The sequence below is a fragment of the Anguilla rostrata genome, chromosome 9 (assembly GCF_018555375.3).
Source record: "Anguilla rostrata isolate EN2019 chromosome 9, ASM1855537v3, whole genome shotgun sequence".
In the NCBI taxonomy this organism is placed as follows: domain Eukaryota; kingdom Metazoa; phylum Chordata; class Actinopteri; order Anguilliformes; family Anguillidae; genus Anguilla; species Anguilla rostrata.
The window spans coordinates 29,099,423-29,123,053 of record NC_057941.1 but is presented as its reverse complement, the minus strand read 5'-3'; the positions used below and the strand labels follow the sequence as shown (position 1 = coordinate 29,123,053).

The window sequence follows — 23,631 nt, the reverse complement described above, 5'->3', positions numbered from 1 at the left end:
TTCTAAGTAAGGCAAGACTGTACCGCAGAACTTGCTTTAACATTGGCTCTGAGAGTCACAGGCATTGTGTGTGTCTTAACACACACATAAAAATAACACATTCATTTGTGCTGCACCAGCTTTGTGCCATCTCTGTATTTTCTTGCATAAGTAATTATAAGATAAATGACTGAAATGCATACTATGACATGAGAACCCTGCATGTTTTGTTGTCTCACAATGTTGACAATTTGTTCGTATTGCAGTGACCAGCAGATTAAATATTAATTATGTCTGTTACGCCTAGTTTTGTGTTGCCATACATTTTTGCCAATCATTGCTTGTGACATTACCTCACACCACTCAGTAGAAAAGCACTGAAGACAGTTAGTTTGTGAACTTCCACATTCATGCTGTGTTTTCAGATTTCCGGAATGTTGGGTTACATAAAATTACACTGTTTCTGTTTAATACCCTTATCATGCACAGTGAGCAACAACAAAACAAAATGCATATTTGTGTGAGTTCACACCACAATGTTCTAACACAAGTGCTTTTATGTTGTGGATTTCATGTTTTAAACAACATATAATTTCCTTTAGTCTTACTAAAAAAGTTAAAACCACCATCACTTTAAATAAAGCTATCACTCAGCTGTACAATGATCAAGGTTCTGTCATCCCTATTAGAGAAATTAAGGAACACGGCTAGCATTTTGACATATTTGGTCAGCACAGAAACCAAGAAACTAACAAGGTCATGGTGATTACATTTTAATGCAAACAGAACTAGTGGTGTGACTTAATGGCTGCAGTTCCAGGTGCACTTCCTTGCATACCTTTTCAACCGAAGCAGTCTAGTTTTAGTCACTATTTTTCACAGCCGTGCACAGACTTTCTGGGGGTGTATATAAAAAAGGGGACTTGCCGTAAGTAGGACTGTATAAAATAGCTTCAGCCAAAAGGGTATTTTTAATGTCTCAGAGCAGGGGGCATATGTTTCATCATATAGTATGTTGGTGTCTATCTGTGCACCTGTCAGTTTTTAAAAATATTGTAGTATTGTGACAATCCATTGAAGCATTTGCAGTAGTTTAGTAGGCCTAGTATGTACATTTTTGCATTTAATAGTACACTGCTTGTAGACAAATATTGACCTTGGTGTATACAATTACCACCCATTGTCTTTTCACAAACCTAAATGGTGTCAGTGGCAGAAATAGAGAGAGAGAGTGTGTGTGTGTGTGTGTGTGTGTAGTGACAGACAGGAAAGAATGTGGGTTTGAGTTCATTGGTGCACTTCCTTTGCTTGCTACTTTGTCTCGCGTTTCTCAGATTAACTCCTATCGTCTGAGGGTAGTGCTTCATGAAAATCCAAGTGAGAGAAAGACTGAGCAGGTGAGAGTGAACATACTTTCCAAAATTCGCACTTGTATTACGCCTATTTGTGGCCATGCATCGTTATAGTATGTCAACAGAATATTAGCCTAGTTGTAGCCTACTACAGTCTGTCATTTATAAAATAGGATACTTTTTATTTTGTGTTTTATTTGTGCTATTGTCCCTTTAAAGCGCCCACGCCGCTACCGCGGCGTTGTCCCTTTAAACATAGATTGGAGCTTTGGCTTTGTAGCCTACCACCGCCAGCAAAAGATTTTTTTACGAGAAGAGAGGGAGTAATGAACTCTCACAGAGCAGACACTACTGAAAGTCAAGAGACCAAAGAAAGCAGCTTGGTGCTCACGGCCAACGATCAAAGCGTGAAAAAATATTATAGGTATTTAGAATAAATCAGAAAATGGAGGAAGCGCTTCGCTAAATGGTGTTTAGCGGGAGATGAGCCGGGATACTGATTGGAACTGACAAGCTTACTCCACTAGCCTACTGTAACGATAGTGCTGTGCTCTCTTAAACAGGAAATCTACAAGGTGTGATTTTCGCTCTCTCCGTGGTTAATATCCCCCAAACGCGGCGAGCTGGTACATGTGCGTACAATCAAAATCATCATCATTTTGTCATTTATTTTGTTTTCCACCTTCGGCCTCAGATCTGACACCGAAAATACTGCGAGGGAGAGGATCCGCGCTCTCGCCAAACAATGAGGTATGGGGTCGCTCCAAATATGACTGTGAGTGGCTAACGTTCTGTGAACTCTGCTCACAAGCTATGCATCGGCAATTTATTTAGTTTGACGTGTTAGCTATTTTTGCTAGATCGTAAAAACCGATAACTTACTGTCGGCTACTCTTCAATGTATTGCGAAATTATTTACTCAGTACTTAGCGATAACGTTACAGTGTGATATATCTTGTTGGTCAGCTAGCGGGCTAACCGTTGGCTACCTTCAGGTACACATGTGTAACGTTAACGTTATTCTAATTCCGGTCAACATGACTCTAGCGTACAGTCGTTGCAAAGCTGCAGTCTGATGATGTCCGTGCATTTCAATACAAAGCTAACGGTCTTGCTTATGTCATGTGCATGTTTCTGTGTGACTTTCTAGGCCAACTTTCCAAAAGAATGTAACCGCGCTATCAAAGAAGGGTAGACGAAAACACGATTTAAACAGGCTCTGACACTTCTCGTCTCAGCCATAATACGCTAGCCTAGCTACAGTACATCGCACAGCTAGCTAGCTATATAGCTCACTACTTATGTCGGGAAGATCGTCGTCATCCTAGCTGAACTGTCATCTACCCATGGATATAGCAGTAGGATATTTTAATTTGAAATTAATGTCTGGCCGAGTTTGAAATGTTGATGCCGGTGCTTGGACCAGTCATCGAACATGTTGAGTCACTCATCGGATTGGAATGATGTTTGAATTTTATTCTTTTTTTAAAAACGTCCCGTGTCCTGATTTAACTCCAAGCAGGATTCTTTTTTAGATGCATAAACTTATATGATCAGGTTCAGTCAGCAAAGCATTTTGAAAAAGCTTTAGGAAAGTAGGCCTGCGCTTTTGAGAGGAAGTGTTTTTGTTTTTTTTTGCGAACACTTAACCACTAGCTATAATCTGAGGATAAGGAAGTTGGTCAGGTGAACACAGCAGTACGAACAAGATGCGTTTTAAAGCTTGTTTTGTTACACGTATATCTATCTTTTGGCAATATGACATGTTGCGCTGTGGTTTGTAAAGGACAGCACGGAATGTAGCCTTCCATACTTCATTATATATTTTTTTTGTTACTTTATATATATACTCTATATAGGCAATGTGGAAAAAGTTGTTACGGATGGGATCACAGTGCCATGATCCCATCTGTAACCCACAAAATGAGGATCTCAAAATGAGTATTATACCTTACTGGCCTGTGTTTTGTAGTTGTTCCAATGACATTTGGTATGCATTTATTGTACGTCGCTTTGGATTGAAGCGTCTGCCAAATAAATGCAATGTAATGTAATGCAGTGGGTGCAATGTATCAAATCCCTGCTTGCACTGGGATCTGTACTTGGGTTGTTAGACCACCGCCCTGTGTACTGCGCCAGACTGTCTCCCCACTGTGCTTGCTAATTGGAGACTGTCCCATGTTAGGTCTGTGTGATCTTGCACAGTATGATGTTGTTAAATGGTTAGGCGATAGAGAAACAGTAACCCAAGACACAGGTAACAAACAGGCTGCCAACTGTCATAGTGTGCACATTATTGCTTGGGACAGTGATGCTTATTCTCATTTATTTCTCAAGGAAACTGTAGGAGGAAGTTGGTCTTGGGACTGTAATGTTGACAGTTGCAAAATATGTGAAATGGATTACCAAATAAACTAACCTTATGCAAAGCCTGTTTTTCCCTCAAAACCCCCGCCCCTCAAATGGCAACTCGGTGAAGACTTCTCTTGCAGTAACACTCAACCCTGGACCTGTAGAGCTGCTGGATCTGCTTTTTTAATCATAACATTTGTTGTCTATGCCAATTTCCTGTGTGAAATGGGAAAACCGAAGGAGAGTTAGGAGAACCACCCTTCAACAAGAGCGCATATGCATGCAATAGAACATCTATGTTCAGAATGAGCAATGGAGAGGTCTGGTGCTCACAATGGGCTGCAGCAGTGTGGATAATATTTCCAGCTGCACTTGCAGTTGAATAGAAGAAATATCTGAAAATTTTATTCAGAATGATATCAGTCCTATAGCCATCTTTTGGCTGAAAATTCAAATACCCGACAGTTGAGGAATCACAGCCAACCCGTTGATCTGTTTTTTTGCACCTGACGGGTTATCTTAGTTAAGGGGCTGGTTCTGACGTTAATTTGTTTTTCGGTCTCACAAAATGATTGCGATTGTGTTTGGCATTAGGACATTTGTGTGGTATGCAGGTCATAGGATTATGTGGGTCTGAATTAGCTGAATTTTAGGATAAAACAAAAACCAGCAGATTCTTCGGCTCTCTAGGACCATGATTGTAGACCGATTTGAGAATCGGTGGCCAAACCTTTGCCTGTTCGGTAAGAACACTGACCCTGAACGGTGCATTCGGCTCATCTTCATCGCTGGGAGATTGCAGAAAGACGTCGTTTCAGTCAGGCCTCGCAAAATTGAAACCTTATTTTAAGTCTCATTTCGCTGCCATTTCCCCCTGTGGCCACAGTCTGCAATCGAGGTGAGAACAGCTGAGGACTTTGCTCCTGTCTGCATAAGAAAAAGGTTTTTTTTATAATTTTTTTTTTTATAATAATAAAAACAGAGTGGACAGTCAGAAGTACATAAATCACCAAAATTAGTCTATTGTGACAAGGACATCAGAACAGTCTTCTCTTTTCAGTGGCATTGTAGCTGGAAATATTGTACTTTTAGCATTCCATAGTGCTGTTTGCTGTCGCTTCACCTTTTGATTATTATCATTTTTATACTCCAGCCAAATTCAGCAACCCAAACGTGGGCATCCATGTGGGTTTCATCAAGCTCTTTCCAATTATAGTTATATACCTGCCGTTCTTATAGGTTGGTCATTACCAGGGAAATCTAATCTGACGCTGGAATGAACTGTTCAGATGCAGATTTTTAATCTTGGACACGGGTCACAGTGAATCTGGTGTGGCCCGGAACTATTTTGATAGCATTGGCAACACTTGAGTCTTCCCTCACCTTCATGTGGGGATGAATACCATGAAATCTTTCAATTTTTGGAGATGACAAAATTGGTGGCTCTGAACGGGGTTCATCCTCAAGGGATTTATGTTTTTCAGAGGAGGATACATCATCATCAGGATCCTCCTGAATATTGTCTTAAGTTTCTAACACATCCTCCTCTACATCACGTCCATTGTCCAGCACCTGCAATAGAGCCACACTGACAGTAGGCCTAGTGTCTGCAGCAGAATCACACACAAAGGCATCCTTTTTATCTGTTTGCCCCTCCCACGCTTTGTGTGAATTATCGGAATTTTAACTGGTGTTACTTTTGTAAATGTAGTTCCACCAAGAACTGTGCGAAACTTCCCATTTTAGGGCATGAGGTACAGGAATGTTTGTGAAGTTTAAAAACTGAGAAAGTTTCAACAGAATCACCCTCTTAAAAAAAAAAAACTGATAAAAAAATAAAAAGGTTGTAACTTCTCTAAGTTTTATTCGCCTACACAGCCAAACAATATGGATGGTTACATAGAATGGCAGGTCGTGTGTTGTTTTTTGTTTTGTTTTGTTTGAAGGTGCAGTCTCTTTAACTGCAGATTAAGTGCTGAAAACTAGGCCTCTATTTTTCAAGGTTGAGCAAACAGTTCCTAAAAAAACCTTTTAACATCTCTGTCGTCTGAGAAGTAGTAGTGTGTCTGCTGACACACTTCTGCAGACACAATGGTGTCCAGATGGCGAAGACACTATAAAAAAAGACAAATCAGTAGAAAAATAGTATCACTAGTGCTTGTAGAAGGTAGAAAGTCTTTTCAGTTTCACATAGACTGCAGAGCCTTATTCAGCTGAGAAGGCTATAATGGACCCAGGAGAAACCAACATGTAGGTGTCTGTTCTGAAGAGTTGTCTGTGTGTGGTTGTGTATGTGTGTGATTGTGCGTTAGAGTGTGAGAGATGGGGAGAGTGGCCATTCATGCAGGTGTGTGTGTGAGAGAGTGTATGTGTGTGTGTGTGTGTGTGTGTGTGTGTGTGTGTGTGTGTGTGTGTGTGTGTGAGTGTGTGAGTGCGTGTGTATGAGTGTGTGCGTGTGTGTGTGTGTGTGTGAGTGCGTGTGTATGAGTGTGTGTGTGTGTGTGTGTGTGTGTGTGTGTGTGAGTGCGTGTTGTTATGATGTGTGGTGTGTGTGGTGTGAGTGTGGAGTGTGAGTGTGGGAGTGGTGAGTGTGAGTGTGTGTGTGTGGTGAGTGTGTGTGTTGAGTGCGTGTGTATGTGTGTGTGTGTAGAGAGAGTGAAAGGAGAGAGTGTAAGTGAAAGAGAGCATGCAAGAGGCGCAAGGGGATCGAGTAACATATCCTGGAGCCACTTCCTCTTTCCCATTGATCGGAGTGGAGTAACTTCTAGTCATATGTCCCAGCCCCCACCCACAGGTCACTAATGCGCATTTGTAACCTTTTTATCGTTCTGACGATTGTTACCGCACATCTGTAAAATTGAGAGGGCCTGGTTCCCTTCCACCTTCCACCAAAGCACATGCTCACTCATCACCTTCCGCTATTGTAGTTCACCATTTAGAACTTCCTGTTGGCTGTCTCTCTTGTTACAGCGCTTGATGCCCTGGTCCAGCCCTAATGACGTGTACACTTCTCCCTGCCCCGTTTACACTTGTCTTTTTATGTGACGAATATTGACGATCTTGGCCGATCTGATATATTTTGTGTCAGTATTGGTATGGAGCTGGGTCCATTTGTAATTTTTTTTTTTAAAAAAGCATTATTTTGTTTATGCTCATATCTGTTTTGGGTAGGAGTACCGATGATGATTCTGAGTGTCAGTGTTAGCGCTGAGTGTTTGTGTTGCCATAGATGAGTGTTGAAGTGGGATGTCAGTGAATATGTCTTGCTCTGTTTCTGAAGCTTAGAACTTGCTGTCAGGTGGATTTAAGCTGAGCCTGGAACTGCAGAACGACGTGGGTGCGCCATGCGTGCAACACGGCAGAACATTCTCCTCCTTCTACTCTCAGAACAATCATTTGCACTGCAAATCTGTCAGCGACATTCAACTCCGACAGAGTACATTTTATTCAGAGAGCACATTTTATTCCTTTTGGACTGTTCTAAACTCTGTTGACGGTAGGCATTTTGCTGTGTGTGCTGTTCTCGGGCATTCAGATGTCTGCTCTGTTCCAGTGTGTTTCTCTGCATTGGTGCCAGTCTGTGCCAGTAGATATGACCCCAAATGAATGCTGGGAGGAGCTGTAGGCCGAGACCTGTTTGAATGCAATGTTTTTGTTTTTTTTGGACTTTGTTGACATTGCTATCGTGTCTTGTGCTTTATACCGTATGCTGGATTGGGTTCATTCTCTCAGTGAAGTTGTTTGAGGAAGTGGAGCTCCCTTATCTCTCGCATCGTGAATTGCAGAAGCTTTTTCCCGGGTGAGGAAGTGTCACCGTGTCATGTACTCACACAAAAACTTACTGTACACACATCCATCTTTCAGGTATTGCACAGCATGATGGCTAACCTGATATGCCTTAGTAAAATGTACAGCTTTATAAATGGGCTACATGTAAAAAAAAAAATAAAAAAAAATTTATTTATGTGAGCTATGTAAGTTGCCTGAATAAAGAGTAGCCATTTATTCAGTGGCTACTTTAAGCAATTAAATGAATGGCTCAATATAAATGTATGCATGTAATGTAAAATGATATGCGGATGCACAGAGCCGGGGTTTCTTGCACGCATGCAGACAGGAGAATAAATCTGTGCTAAGTGTCACAGAAAGTGGCGCATCTGCAACGGAGCTGGCTGTGGAGAGAGAGCCAGTATGAGGCGTTCAGAAAGCACCGGGTTTAGCGGCGTTATAACGGCGCACTGAGGCAGCCACGTCTCGCGGACAGCTGTGCTTACTTCCTGCCTGAGTGAAAGTGAAGCTCGCTTCTCTCGCGCACGCATACACACGCATGCACACGCACACGCTACGACGGAGCACAAGGCACACGCTTTATGACACAATAGCTTCTCATTATGTGCCAACTGCTAGAGAATTGCTTGGAGCATGCCTGGGTAAGGAAACAATGGAGCTCATAATCTGCTGTGTGGACGTCTCGCACGCACACCAGTATATCTGGGCCTGAAACCTGTGCTGCACCTGGGCCTGAAACCTGTGCTGAAACGAGGTCTGCTGGGCCCAGATACTGAACGTTTCCAACCTCACGCAGGCTTATGCCAGCATCTCTGAGCCTGTGCACTGGCAGCACACCACTGCTTCCGTTGACCAATGAGGAGCTGAGACGCTGGGTTACCACAGGCCTCATTTGCTCTTTCAAGATAAAACAGTAGGTTTAACCCAGGTCTGTCTGTGGCTTTATCTAGTTCTCTGCTTAAAAACCTCTGCTACACTGGGTTATTGAGAAGTTAGACGCTTTGCAGTTACCAGTCTCTCTTCACAACATTGCAGAATCAAGACAGCAAAATACATTTTACAGAAGTGGAAATAAATGAATGTTTATCTCTATTTCAAAGAAAACACAACTTTGCATGGTAGGGCTTTTAATTCCGCAATAAGTAATCAAAATGATACAACACAATAACACAACTGAGAAAAGTATTTTTTATGTTCTTTCAAGCATTGAATATATTTAGAAGTTAGCAGGTGCTATGTCTAGAACTTCCAGTTAATCATTTAAATAGGCTTTCAAATGCAAAACAACAGTAACAACCACGCCCTTGTGGCAAGACGTGTGGCCGTCTGTAGGGTAGTAATTTCCCCAAGCAATTGCAGAAGTGTTGTTCTTAACCATGAAATAAATAAATATAACACATAGCAAAGAGCATTTGCATTGCATGCCAAATTGTCCCCGATTTGTAAATGTGATGCATTTAAAGTTCATGCTAAGCCTTCACCGTATGGATATATTGTATATTTCTTCTATTGGCTTAAACGTCCTTTTCCTGTGTCATATGAGCTATTCACAGTCGCTGCAGTTTGACTTTAGGAGGGCTGTGTCCTTGGCAAACATCCTTCATAACAGACACCATCCAGATATCATTTGTCACGTGCTAGCCTAACTTTGTTGAATGTGTGCACTAATAAGGCACGCTTAAGCATCTGAACATGATACCCAAAATAACATCGATAGCAGTTCAATTTTAATTAATTTGAAGGTGCTGAAAATGCTAACATATCTACCAAGTGTGTGAGTGTGTGCACGTGTGTGCGTGCGTGCATGCGGGTGTGTGTGCGTGCGTGCGTGTGTGTGTGTCTGTCTGTGTACAGCTAAGTGTGGTTTGGGGTGGGGAAACTCAAAAGGCAAAGGTCGCTGATGCATAGCATGTTGACACACTCATTCCTTGTGCCAGACTTTTGTCTCTGGTCCGGAGAAATGTTTTAAGTTGGTCATAATCTTGATTTTCCTCTAGGAGTAGTAGTAATGTTTTTTTATGTTTAATTCATGATTAGTTTGCAATGGAGGTAGAGGTGGGAGGGGAAGTTGTTTTCTTTGAGCTAGTGATATGCATGCCAACTATTAGAGCTACCCATGCTGACTCATGGCCTATTGCAGATAACAGTGCCTAGTAAATAATGAATGTCTGCTTGAGCGCACATCGGAAATATAAATGCGTCTGCCTCGTGAATTGTGATGCCAAGATACGATTTTTATTGTTCACTGATCCAAATGTCTTGTGTGAAATCTGACACTGCTCGTCTTCTCAAGATTCTGAGCTCTGATTGGCCATTTCCTTTGTAACTACCTGTAACATATTGTTTGAGTGGCGGTTGAGTTCTACGATTGTAGCAAACTGTAACGTTATTATTTGGTCTTCTTTCGCAGTCTTTTAGCAGTATACTTTATGAGCCGGAAAGCAACAGTGCCTGAGTCACATTGTCTGCTTCTTCTATTTGCTCGTACTTGCTTATGCTTCTCTGAGCAAACAAGCCGTCGGTTAAATAAATCATGTATCAGCCCTGTACCCCTGTACCTCTGTCTGCCCAGAAGGGTCCCATTTCAATGTCAATTGTGTGTTCCTGCCACAGCCCTTCAAACAGGAAGTGGCCAGTGGTTCACAGGAAGTCGGAGGTTATATCACATCTTGCACCGAAAGGGAGGTGAGGAAAGGCGGGAGCACTTTTTCGTGTGCAGGCTGCCGTGGGCTTGCACCGTCACTTCTCGCCCGTGCCGTTAGTAAGGTGTGACCAGCTGGGTAACAGTGTTTCTGTTTCAGTCAGGGTCGAGCCGCCTGTCCCCTTCAATTCAGGAAGTACCATATTAAAAGTTCAACCTCTCGAATTAGAAAAACAACAGATGTCCATACTGTACTATTGATGATAAGAAAAGAATTGTAATTTAAATGTATTCCCTAAGTTTACTGAAATTAAAATGCGATGGACATCTTAACCCTGGTTTGAACTGGGTGCTTAGTCCTGTAAATTGTCTGTTTGGTTGCTTGGCTCTGCGAATTGGTCGCAATGAAAGTCCTGGACCACTCTTTGAACTGTGGTTTCCCTGTCACAAAGGTTGAAAGGTATTTGGCTGCGTAAAACAAAAATCATTAACCGAGACATATTGCTGAATTTAGCTGCCCATTGAGATATTAGCCACTTAGCACACTAGCTAATTAAGAACCACTTGCTTGTTAGCTAGCTAGCTAGCTGCATCACCCTTCATCATCTGAATATTAATAGCACTGACAGTAGCTAGGTAGCTAGCCCTAACTAGCAGAGTTGGCTGATATCAGCCCACGCATACAGTCTATGCATCAGCCCAGCCGTGTTGTGTACTTGTCGGTAAACCGTTAGTAATCACCCTCTCTGTGCTCCCACCAGCTGTACAGACCACACACTTTGGTACGACCGGGAATTCTGTTTTTAATTGTGATAATTGTGATTTTTCCCCCGGATGTTGGAGGCCGTCTGACAGCTTGGCCCCCCAGGGCTTGAGCATTAATATGGAGCAGACACCCCCATAATGGCCCCAATGCCCCTCCTTTGTCCACCATGCTGGGAGTGCCTCACTGCACTCTCACACCGCCCCCTGGGGTGTGGTAACGCCCCTGTTGAGAAACACTCATTTAAAAGATACCAGCTGGCTGTCTTCCGTTATCTGTTTTCCATCTTTGCTACTGTTACCAGTTAGCTGAAATAATAGAGTGGAATTTATTCAGAGCAGAAACAACACTCAGTTAGCTGAGTGTCACTAAAGTTCATCCATTTTGGGAACATTACATTACAGGCATTTAGCAGACGCTCTTATCCAGAGCGACGTACAACAAGTGCATCAGTGGTGCAGAAAAAACACACTAGAGTGAAGTAAAGATCGTAGTGCCAGAAGTGACCACATAGATCAGGACTCCAACCCTGTAGGGTAGCCTGTTCAACAGGTTACCCTACAGAACTTCTGTTCTTAATTATTTAAATAGCTCTGTGTTTTTTTTAAACCTGACAAGTCATGAGCTACAGCAGCTGAGTGTGGAAGCTTTTTCTGTGTTTTGACATAAGGGCAAGCCAGCAGTCTGTTTATTCACACATTTTGAAAATTCTGCTAGTATAATGTTTTGGAACAGAACCTAGCACACACATTAGCCCTCCAGGAAGGGACTTTCCAGTATTTCAGATACAGTGTTTGACCCAAGACTGGTGAGATGTAACTGCCCTCTCCCTGCCTCTCTCTCTCTCCCCTCAGTGAGTCAAGCATCTGCCAGGCTCGTGCCACGGTGATGATCTACGACGATGCAAACAAGAAGTGGGTCCCGGCTGGCACGGGCACCCAGACCTTCAGCAGGGTGCAGATCTACCACAACCCCTCCAGCAACGCTTTCAGAGTGGTGGGGCGCAAGCTGCAGGCAGACCAGCAGGTAGGGCTGTATGAGGAGGACTGTGCACGCTCAGTACGCTCTGTGCACGCACTTAGTACACTCTGTGCACATACTGTACGCTCTGTGCACACACTCAGCACACTCTGTGAACTCTCTGGGTTCGCACTGTGCACACACTCAGTACACTCTGTGAACCCTCTGGGTACATGCTGCGCATCCTCTGGGTATGCTTTCTGTATACTCTGTGCACCCTCTGGGTACATGCATGCATCACTCTGGACATGCTCTGTGCACACTCTCTGGGCCCTGGGCTGTGCCAGCCACCTGTACTCATGCTGAACTGGTGTCGCACACTAGGATTTGTGTGAAGTGATGTTCTGGTATGAGATGTGGATGGGTTACAGTGGGAAGATGGTGGTGGTAACATTATGCTGAGGGTGTGTCTGTGTTAGTGTGTGCTTCCAGAATGCACCCTGCTTTCATCCTGCTCTCACCCTGCTCCCAAAATGCACCCTGCTTTCATCCTGCTCTCACCCTGCTCCCAAAATGCACCCTGCTTTCATCCTGTTCTCAACTTGCTCCCAGAATGCACTCTGCTTTCATCCTGTTCTCCTCCTGCTCCCAGAATGCACCCTGCTTTCATCCTGTTCTCAACCTGCTCCCAGAATGCACCCTGCTTTCATCCTGCTCTCCCCCTACTCCCAGAATGCACCCTGCTCTCATCTTGCTCTCCCCCTGCTTCCAGAATGCACCCTGCTTTCATCCTGCTCCCAGAATGGACCCAGGGCTCACCCTGATCACAGAATGCACTGTGTTCTCTAGTTCCCTATTGTGCGCATCCTGTAATATTCTCAAAGAGAAGTTAATCAAATTTCCCCGAGGTTTACATCCTTACAAAGTAACTGCCAATGTTTTTTGTTGTTCCACTCATCTCTCTATTTCTTCTGAGTATTAAACTGGAAAAGGAAATCATGTTCACATTCTTGCATTCAGTTTTCTGTGTTTTTTATGTTTTGAGCTCTGTCAGCCTCTCTTTCTCTCCTCTTTGTGGCTGGGGTCGTGAGAGTAGTTTGGTATCAGCGTGTATTCGCCAGCTGAGGTTGTCAGCTCGTCTCTTGGCTTTGCAGGCATAGTTACGGTTTCTCCCTCATTCTCTGGAATGCGGGGCTATAAAACAAATAAGAAACAGTTGTGCCCTCAGCGCTAACGCTACCACACAACTGGAGATGTTCCTGCAAGTGTGTCTGCAGCACCCCCCTCTGGATTTAAATGGCATTGCACTCATCTTTGGCAGAATCTCAGTGATTTTGCCGTGTGTGCACGCGTTGCATTTGTCCGTGAACTCCAGTATTTTGAATGAATATATAAAGTGGATTAAGATGTACACATTTCTGGTATGATTTGACTTGACAAAGTGCCAAATTCAAATAATTTCAACGGATGCCTCATCATTAATTTCTTAGAAGAGTTTTTTCTTAGAAGAGTTCCTGAAAGATGCTATGTCACTCACTGATTCTAGTTCCACTAGTCCTAATCCCATACCACCCCTGGCATGCCCATCAAATCGGGGCAAACATATCTCAAAGGCTGTGGCAGAACGTTGCGGTACCATTTCTCTGTACTCACGCAGGTGGTGATAAACTGTCCAATCGTGAAGGGGCTGAAGTACAACCAGGCCACGCCCAGCTTCCACCAATGGAGGGACGCGCGGCAGGTGTGGGGGCTCAACTTCGGCAGTAAGGAAGACGCGGCGCTCTTCGCCAACGGAATGATGCACGCCCTGGAGGTGCTGAGTGCCATGGCAGACACGGGTAGGCTGCCTCTAACACCACCCTAACAGCACTCTAACACCATCCCCCACTGCAGGGCTCTACGACAGGGCTCTACTGCAGGGCTCTACGACAGGGCTCTACTGTAGGGCTCTACGGAGGGCTTATGCAGGGCTCTACGACAGGGCTCTACTGCAGGGCTCTACGCAGGGCTCTACTGCAGGCTCTACGACAGGGCTCTACTGTAGGGCTCTACTGCAGGGCTCTACGACAGGGCTCTACTGCAGGGCTCTACGACAGAGCTCTACTGCAGGTTTCTACTGCAGGGCAGGGCTCTACTGCAAGACTCTACGACAGGGCTCTACTGCAGGGCTCTACTGCAGGGCTCTACGGCAGGGCTCTACTGCAGGGCTCTACGACAGGGCTCTACTGCAGGGCTCTACTGCAGGGCTCTACGGCAGGGCTCTACGGCAGGGCTCTACTGCAGGGCAGGGCTCTACTGCAGGGCTCTACTGCAGGGCTCTACGGCAGGGCTCTACTGCAGGGCTCTACTGCAGGGCTCTACTCCAGGACTCTACGGCAGGGCTCTACTGCAGGGCTCTACGACAGGGCTCTACTGCAGGGCTCTACGACAGAGCTCTACTGCAGGGCAGGGCTCTACTGCAGGGCTCTACGACAGAGCTCTACTGCAGGGCTCTACTCCAGGGCTCTACTGCAGGGCTCTACGGTAAGCCCTGCTGCCAGGGATTACTGGTGCTCCTGATCTGGAGAATCTAGGAGCACGTTACAGACTGGAGGAGCTCAAACTGCACATGCAATTTATAATTTTTTTTTTCTTATGACAGAAACACATTCAAAATTGCCAATGATAAGAGTTAGAATGTTATAATCTACAAAAGGTTTGTCCTTTGCAATTTGCAATAAAGTATACTGCATTTATATAGCGCTTTTATCAAAAGCGCTTTACAATTGATGCCTCTCATTCACCCTTTCACACACACACTCACACACCAATGGTGAAAGGCTGCCATGCAAGGTACCAATCAGCTCGTTGGGAGCAATTAGGGGTTAGGTGTCTTGCTCAGGGACACTTCGACACGCCCAGGGCGGGGGATTGAACCGGCAACCCTCCGACTGCCAGACAACCACTCTTACCTCCTGAGGTATGTCGCCCCCAATACCGTATGCAGTGCTGAAGTATTCAGTGCATGGCAGGGGGTTCCAAAACTTCTTCATCCAGTCACTAAAAAAGATTTCCTCCTTACGTGTGCCAGTGTTTGTTTTCTTTTATGGGGGTGTACTCGTTCTTGTTCCACCAGACGAAAATAACTTTTAACGTTCTTAATTTCCAGAAAACTAGCTTAAGCTACTGTGAGCTGTAAAAGCTTTGAAATGCACACTCAAGAGTGACTTTTAGGTCATGCCTCATTAATGCAGCGATGAGTTTGAGTCTTTCACTGGCACACACCCGAATGAGCTCATATTTATTTTGTGGCTCATCATGCTGTGTAAATAGTCCACGCAAGTTAATAAACTGAACATCCAGGGTTATGTACAGCAGTGCAGTGCAGGTCCAAATCTCCTCTTGAACCAGTGCCCCTGAATTTCAAGTGTAATTAGCTTTTTTTTAAAGTAGGAGAAAATACTCACACCGTAGAACCCACTGTCACACGGGAACCTATACCAACCTCTGACACTCTTACACTGTCACACACAGAGGTATATGCCACTCTTCACTGTCTATGGATATTCACACTGTGATCACACTGGGTTAAGAGTGTCTGCAAATTGGATAGGCCGTAGGTCAGGGACCTGGCCTTGCAGCCAGAGAGTTTGACTCCTGTATTTGAGTTGGAAGCTGCCATTATACCTTTGATAAACAGACTGCCACAGCTACTTCATTTTTCATTCACCATGAGAACCAGTACACACCAGGAGACACATGCATATAGATACATGCACACAGTCACACACGCATGCACACAGGCTCACATGCACGCACATCATATGCACTCACATACACAGACACACCTTTGTGCGCGCATACATAAACACGCACGTGCACCATTTTGTTAAGATGCAGACGTCACACACAAACTCTCCCTGTTAGGGAAGACATATGTAGTGAAAGTTATTCTGTTCCTTTAGGCTCCACCCTCCCCCGACCTGTGCAGAATGGACCCTCCCAAGAGGAACTGGAGCAGCAAAGGAGGTACTTTGAGGGGTGCGGGACATACAACAGTGGTTGTAAAACTAAACTCAATTCTAAAACTCAAGACTATAGGTTCTCCAGATGGAACCCTGTAATTATAAGCTGTCGATTGGCTGTAATGTCTTTTGTTAGCCATAACTGTGTCCTGAACTGGAAGCTGCTGAAATGGCTACGTTATGCCTCGGTGCAAAGAGCATTATCAAAATTACAATGATTGGAATTGAACACGCTCGTGGGAGTGACTGAGTGACTGAGTGAGTGAATTAATGAACAGGTCTTCATTTTGCCCTCCCTTTGTCCAGGCTTGAGCAGCAGGAAAGAGAGCGTCTGGAGAGGGAGAGACAGGCGGCGGCTCCGCCCACCCCCCCAGCAGCCCTGCCCGCAGCCCCGCCTGCACCCCCAGGGGGCCCACCTCCTCCACCGGGGCCCCCTCCTCCTCCCTCGGGACCTCCGCCCCCACCTGGCCCCCCACCTCCACCCGGGAGTGGACCCCCACCTGCCCCGCCTCTTCCCTCATCTGGCAGTGGAGGAGGGGGAGGAGGCGGGAGTGGGGGAGATGGGGGTTTGGCTGCGGCCCTTTCTGGTGCCAAACTACGCAGGGTGCCCAAGGTGAGAGAAGCCCTCCTGTGCTGTGCCATTCAAGAATGCAGCCAGCTTTCACTTTACACAAGTTGTGTAGAATAGTCACAGTGTTCACCTAGTGTGAATACAGTGGCTTCAAGAGCTGTCTAAAAATGTCCTTATTCAGTCTTCCAGCAGTGGGGTTTAAATGTCTTGAAAAAACTCTGATACAATGATAAGTCCAACTAGTGGCTAGTCAAAGTTAAAAATACCAATGTGTTTCAGCTCAAGGCTGAGCCCTTATCAGGTTACAAATGTGGACTTCCTTCCTGTTAAAATGACTCACCTAACCAATGTAAAAAAAAAAAAAAAAGCAACCAAAGTGACATGTACAAAAATAAAGCAATACATAGCAACGATCACTGTCACCAAGTTGCATTGGCTATTTCTTATCCATCACATAAATAACATGTCAACATTTATAAGTTACAAAAGTTATGGCCCCCCACCCTCCCTCCTCGCGTCCTCCCGTCCCCCCCCCCCCCCCGTCCCCTCCTGTTTTTTGGGATTACCCCAATGACCAGGACTCTTAATGTGTGAGGGCTGTGATGCCCACAGTTTTGCAATGATGTGTCAAGATAGGATTTTGCGTCCTAATTGCATATTTTTGTACAGCCTGTCTTTATGTCACATATGTTGAGGACATGGTTTTTGGTTATATTAATGCTTTATGTACTATAGTAGGTATGTCATGATTATGCATGTTTTATACATGGCTCCAGTTAAACAAAATAATTTATTGGTCCAAACCGAACACCATTTAATGCACGAATAATGACAAACCAGTTTTTACAATATGATAAGTGAACCATACCCCAGTGATCCATCACAAAGCGGTTGTGTTCGCCCCCTGCAGGAGGATGGTGGTGGTGCAGGCCCAGCAGCCAAGGCCGAGAGCAACGCCAGCAGTGGCGGAGGAGGTGGTGGTGGAGGTGGTGGGGGCGGGGGCCTGATGGGAGAAATGAGCGCCATCCTCGCAAGGCGGTTAGTACCTTCCCCGCTTACTGGGTTCACTGTAGGTGCGGGGCTGTTTACTGGAGTTTTCGGGGAAAAAAATGTAATTTGAAAATCTGAATTTTTTAATTTGTGAAAACTGCAAGTTGGTACCCTGTGGTTCTCCAGGATCAGGACTGGGGAGCCCTGCACTGGTCCATTTAGATCAGACCTGGGTCAAATACGTATTTGTTTTGGATTCAAATACTTTTCGCTGCTCTGTTGATCTTGCCTGGTGTAATTGAGCCTGCCAATATAACCAGAAGGCAGGGTTTGCAATTTTTGAGTGTATGTCATTGGTTCTAATACACCAGACAAGATCAGTAAAGCGTAGAAAAGTATTTGAATCCAAATCAAATATGTATTTGATCCAGGTCTGATTTAGATGTATGTAAAGGTTCTTTAAAAATTGTGTACAGTCTCGTATGGTAACTTACCTGTCTCTCTACCCATCCAGGAGGAAAGTTACCGATAAGAAACCTGAAAAGAGTGACGAGCCAAATAATGTAAGCCCCTTCTCTTCTCCTTCATTACAGATAGAGCTACACATTTGGTCATTTAGTCTGGAGTGACAGTATACTGAGCTGTGCTTGTCCATTAGGTAGGGCACCAGTGTATACAATGATAAGGGAACTAAACTTTAAACTCCAAAGCTCCAGGTATGATTTCCGGGTGGGGCAGTGCCTTTGTACCCTTGAGTGAGGTACTGAACCTGCATCGATTCTGTAAATATCCAGCTCTATAAATGCATTGTATGTTAAAAAAAAAAAAAAAAAGTGAACCGTGTAAATCGCTCTGAATGACTGCATGCGCTGAACGCCTACATTTACATGCATTTGATTGTAGACAAGCACAGTTGAACATTACTGTGTGGTTCTCTCTCTCGTGTGTTTGCAGGGGGATTCATTGTCTTCAGGTGCAAAGTCAGCTGGTGAGTGAAGTGGGCAATGGGGGGTTCGTCCCGGCCCTGGCCTAGCTTCAGTACCGTTAAATATGCTCCCTCAGGCTGAATGTCTAATCCAGTCGTTCTTCTGTGATTAACTGATTAACGATGACCAGTCTTGCTTTGTTTGTACAGTCTCTTTGTTTTTACCTTATCTCTGTCCTTTAACTGAGCTTCTCAATTATTTGGATGGTCCTGTAATATTTCTGTACACCCCCCCCCCCCTTTCCCCCTAATCTTTTTGTGTCAGAACTCCCCCGGAAACCTTGGGAGAAATCTGCGACCATGCCCAGGTCAGTGTCTACCTCTTCAGTCCTGCTCTCCTTGTATCTGCCTCTGTGCCTCTCTCTCTCTCTCTCTGTCTCTCTCTCTCTCTCTGTTCACATTATCTCTGTATATCTGTTTCTATCTTTCTCTCTCTTCATTTTATCTCTCTCTGTCTCTCTCTCTCTTCCCCCTGCATGTCTCTTCCTCTCTTGTTCTGTCCATCTCTCTCCTCTTGTCTCTGCATCTTTCTCTCTTCCTCCCTTGTGTGAACGAGTCCCAAAGTTAAGAGAAGGTGTGTGCATGTCTCGAGCAGGACTAACGCCAGCCCCAGCAGGGCTCAGGATCCCTCCCCTCCCACCCACTCTTCCCCAACTTTGGCCCCAGCATCCAGGTACTGAACCCCCACCCCACCCCAGTCCTGGGCCTGCCTGTCAGTGTGCAGCGCCGCCCACTGAGCCTGAATCTGTCTGCAGTCCCGCCCATTGAGCTTTTGTCTGTCTGCAGCCCCGCCCACTGGGCCCGCCTCTGTGTCTGGTGCCCACCATCTGGACCTGCCTCTGCTCACTCTGCCCGAGCCTAACTGCAGAACCATTGTAGCCATCCTCATGGCGTTTAGCATTCTTGTTCTGAAGATCCCTCCCTGTGATATTTATGAAGGCCCTTCCAAACCTCATAGTGCAGGGGTGTTGGACTCCATTTATGGAGAGCCGTACTGTCTGCTAGTTAATTGGTGTGTTTCAGAAATTAAGTGATAGCATTCATTCATTCATTGATTGGCTAAAGAATAAACACACCCTTTTTCAATGACCTGAGTTGGTTGCTGATTGACAGGAAACCACAAAAATCTCCAGGTACTGCAGCTCTCCAGGGAGTTTGACACCTCAGTTTGTCATAGTGCTTCTACTGCACTGTGCACTTATATGTCTGCAATCCTGTGCCTTGGATCAAACTGTACAGCTGCCTCCAATGGAAACGGTTATTGAGCTGTGTGAGTGCATCTCTCTGTGGAGAAGTATGGGTTATTTCTCACTGCTGCAGTGTCAGGATCATGCTTAACGTGTCTGCTGCAGCTCACAGTCTCTCCACCATCTCCTCATCCAGTGCTGTATATCTTTAAGCACTTCAGTCATAGAATTAGGCTATTCTTTTAGCCTCTGGACCTGCTGGACCAGGGGTTTTGCGCTCTTTCACTGGCGGTTGCTTGACCCGGGATTGGTGCCTTTGGCTCGAATGAGTGAGTGTGAGACGGTGAACAGGGGTTTACCTGGGGATGACACTGAGGAAAGAAAGAATGGAGAGAAAGTAATTTTTTTCTGGTAGCTTAGATGTGGCCAAGTTGCCCCACAGCAGGAGGGAGAGCAGAGAGCTTTATGTGTGCTTACTGGGCATCCGGGGGGTGCTTGGGGTGTTGCTATGGCAGCGGCAGTTGGCAGATGCAGTCGCCATGGTAACGGAAATGCAACAGCCTCGGTGACGGCTGATAATTGTGGGCAGCTTGTTTTGACTATGTGTTTTGAGTTCCCCAGCCTTTCCTCTTCCTCCTATTTCACCTCACTTCTGCCTTCCTCTGGTTTACAGGGTAAAGCAAGCGGGAGGCAGTAAAGACACAGGAAGCAACGAGGAGTCAGAAATGGAGAGAATCAAACAGGTCAGTTTTCTGACAGTTCCTCCACCAGCACCACAACCTCCAGTTCAGTACCTGAACTACTGTACATGCTGTCAAAAACCTAATTATAATCATTTTACTTTGTACTGCCAGCTGAATTCTCTACAAAGGCATTGTTAGTCAGCTCCTCTACACGTGTTACAGTTCATTTTGAGCTCCTGAAAAGGTGCTCAGGTCTTTGTCCTTGGAAAATGGCATTGTCTCTGAACAAAGCTGGGACAAACAGGCTGACCCCAGTCCCCTTTTCCGTCTGTGCTTAGGACATCCTGGAGGAAGTCCGCAAAGAGCTTCAGAAAGTCAAAGAGGAAATTATTGGAGGTGAGTCCCCAAACCCCGAACGCCCCAATTCCCAGTGTCCCCATTGGTGTCTTTCTTTCAGACTTTTCTGCAGCCCCCATTTTATGTAAGCTAAAAAAATGGTAGATAGGTGGCTAGATAATTAGTTTGTTAATTAGTTCATTACTCAAGAGGTCACAGTACAAATCATTTTATAGATTGAATTCTAATAATCTTTGTATAATCTTTATATATAATCTTTAATTAAAAAATCTTTATGATTAAGTCCAGCTTGCGCTCTCTCACATTCTCTCTCTCTCTATGAAAGCATTCCTGCAGGAGCTGCAGAAGAGGGACACATAGTCCCGCAGGTCGGACAGGAGCTACGCCACTGCAGAGGGACGGGCCTCGTCACGGCCCAAACCCCCCCCTCCAGAATGCCACGTCCAATGTCCCCGCCCCTCGACTCTCTTGCGCTCTACGACACGCACACGCGTACGCACGCATTCGACCCGGGGAACTCCTCCACTGAGAGCGTGTGCCCCTTGCTTCCCTTCCCTCGCACACGGCCACAGATTCAGATCTACTTACGCTTCTCTGACAAACCTCTCTGTCTGTCCTTCCATTCTGTCCCCACCCCACCCCACCCCACCCCACCACCAACACAGCCTTATCTGTAAGATTATAATATTCAGGGAATATCGCAAATGACAAAGATGAAGATGCTTAAGTGCACTATGTACGGTTACATATAATTCCATCTCTTCCCGCCTGGCTGGTAGAACTGCAGCTGGACTCTTCTGAAAATAAACTAGTTTTTATATTTGTATATCTGAGGACAGCAGTCGGGAAAGAGAAGGAACAATCTGTCTGTAATGGTTTCAGGGCTGGTAGACGGGACATTTGAAATGTCTCTTGCATCCCTGACCTTGACAGAGCTTGCCCAGTCCCAGGTGCAGACCTTTCACTCACGCCAATGCTGCATTTACCTCAGGGATGAGCAGGATCAGTGCGCCGCGGACGCTAATGCCGCAGGGCGCGGCTACAGGATCAGCAACACTGGCCAACTTAAGAGCGCTTTCTCAGCGGCTTGCCTGACGATGAACCTTCTCATTATGCTCTCAAGCCTGTTCTCATTAAAGCCAGGAAGGCAATAAGGGGGGAAACAAGGCTCTGTTACAGAGGCCAGGACCATAACCTGTACAAGAAACCGAGGTTATTGTAAAGGAGATGAATGTTCAAACATAGATTAGTACACTCTAGAATGGAGAGGGAGACAGAGAGGGAACACCGAAGAGAGAGAGGTTTGTATGGAAGCGTATCGCTTGATGTGACTGCCAAACGCAGATAATCTGTTTCTTGTGTGTACTTTCTGTGGGTAAGCTGTCTGTACAGCTGTGGATCAGCTGAGTATGGCTCCCTGCTACTCATGTTGTGCCCCACCCCCCACCAGACTTGACTGAAACTTGTATCTCTTGACTGAGACTCGTATCTTACACAGAGAGCTGTGCTTTTATTTTCTTCAGTTCATTCTTCTATGTGAGGCCTGTTTTACACATGTATATTAAAATATAGAAAAGAAAAAAAAATTTGGGTATAAATATATGTTTTTTAGGGTAATTAAAACAAAAATGAGATGCTATTTCTATTTTGATTGAAATCCCTGATGCGGTTTAATGTATTTTGATTTTGTTATTGATCCAATTTTTTCTCGTTAGAGCCTTTTTGAGCTGAAAATTTGTCTAAAGGAAACAGTGCAATAACACCCAATTAGAATTGCCTTCATTGAGAAATACAGCTGCTTCTTGTATGATTTTGGAGTTGCCTTTTTCTTGGAATATTACCTGAAGTCACTTATCACTTGTACTGAATATGTTTACAAATTATTAGAATATGTATATGGATGTGTAGTTTTATTTTGTAACAAGATAATATATGCTTTAGGTTTAGTCTCTGAGAAAGCACTTCTAACCACATACACAGTCACTGTGTTCAGGCCCAGCCCATTAGATCTATCTCATAAAAAACTGGTTGTTTCTCTAGTGATATCGGTCAAATACTATGGGTAAAGGTGCACTGTCCCAAACCAAGTTTGAACCAGCTGTGTGGACATAACATTCTGATTACATATCAGCACTGCTTCACACTGCCCAAAAAGGTAAATGCTGGACTAATGGCTGCTGCACGTAGGACACGCCTTTGTGATGAGACGGTGTAAATGTTGCTAAAATCATTCTGAAATTGCCATCATGAGGGATGGATCTGAGATGGAAACGTTACAGTGTAAACAAAAGGAGTCCTGTTCCGTATGTCGTTCTTCCTTCCAATTGTAATTGAAAAACTGAGAGAAAGAGGGAACTGCAATAGCCATTTCCTCATCTGTCGTAAAACTCTGGGAGCAGAAAATAACTGCTATTAAATTTTTCAAAAGGTAATCAAAAAAAAAAACAAGGCAAAGGAGCAGCAAGGATCAATGTTTCCTGGGCTCAACACAGTGACAACCTGTACTCAGGTATGCAAAGCATCTTAAATTGTCTTCTGGTGCCGTTGAGAGATTATAGGACAGAGCCATTTTATAAATCTGAAAATGTAACCGGAAAAAAATATCCCAGCAATTTCACGATGGCCTGTCTGACTGGTCTGATCGTAGTCTGTCAATCTTCAAGACAGAGTGTAACTTGAATTCCAGTAAAAATATTTTGAAAATAAAAATAATATATATTTCTTTTAGTGCACTTAGAAACATACGTAACTGAAATTTACAGTAAGTTACTTGTAATAGTTGGCTAAGTTTAAAAAGGATGGCGAGGGCTTCAACATAAATTCCTGTTGGATTGCACATCAAATAATTATCGCTGTACATGCTTCGGTGACATTCTAAATGTATTTTCTTGCCTTTGACCACGAACCCCGATTGGAAACTTAAATTTCGCTAAATACCAAAAATATCCTTTATTGCACACAGAAACGGTCTAAATGTAATGTGGAAACTAAAATAACTTTTTTAAAGCGCACTACATA

General features: G+C 44.7%; 1 protein-coding gene across 5 annotated transcripts; it reads left to right on the top strand.

Moving 5' to 3' along the window:
• The first annotated feature begins 1,215 nt into the window (after nucleotides 1-1,215).
• Nucleotides 1,216-22,423, top strand: LOC135263525 (vasodilator-stimulated phosphoprotein-like). 5 transcript variants are annotated; one of them, XM_064351657.1, is made up of 14 exons: nucleotides 1,216-1,376; nucleotides 2,026-2,106; nucleotides 11,731-11,902; nucleotides 13,494-13,674; nucleotides 15,781-15,844; nucleotides 16,147-16,453; nucleotides 17,322-17,449; nucleotides 17,916-17,964; nucleotides 18,356-18,389; nucleotides 18,652-18,694; nucleotides 18,982-19,059; nucleotides 20,247-20,316; nucleotides 20,595-20,652; nucleotides 20,939-22,423. In XM_064351657.1, exons 3-14 carry the CDS (start codon nucleotides 11,765-11,767, stop codon nucleotides 20,971-20,973), a joined length of 1,185 nt encoding a protein of 394 aa, XP_064207727.1. In that variant the 5' UTR covers nucleotides 1,216-1,376; nucleotides 2,026-2,106; nucleotides 11,731-11,764; the 3' UTR covers nucleotides 20,974-22,423. The 5 variants fall into 5 exon arrangements, with proteins under 5 accessions (XP_064207727.1, XP_064207724.1, XP_064207728.1 ...); XM_064351654.1 differs by having other exon boundaries at nucleotides 1,217-1,376; nucleotides 2,026-2,081; XM_064351655.1 differs by lacking the exon at nucleotides 1,216-1,376 and adding an exon at nucleotides 1,610-1,906 and having other exon boundaries at nucleotides 2,026-2,081.
• The last annotated feature ends 1,208 nt before the right edge of the window (nucleotides 22,424-23,631 follow it).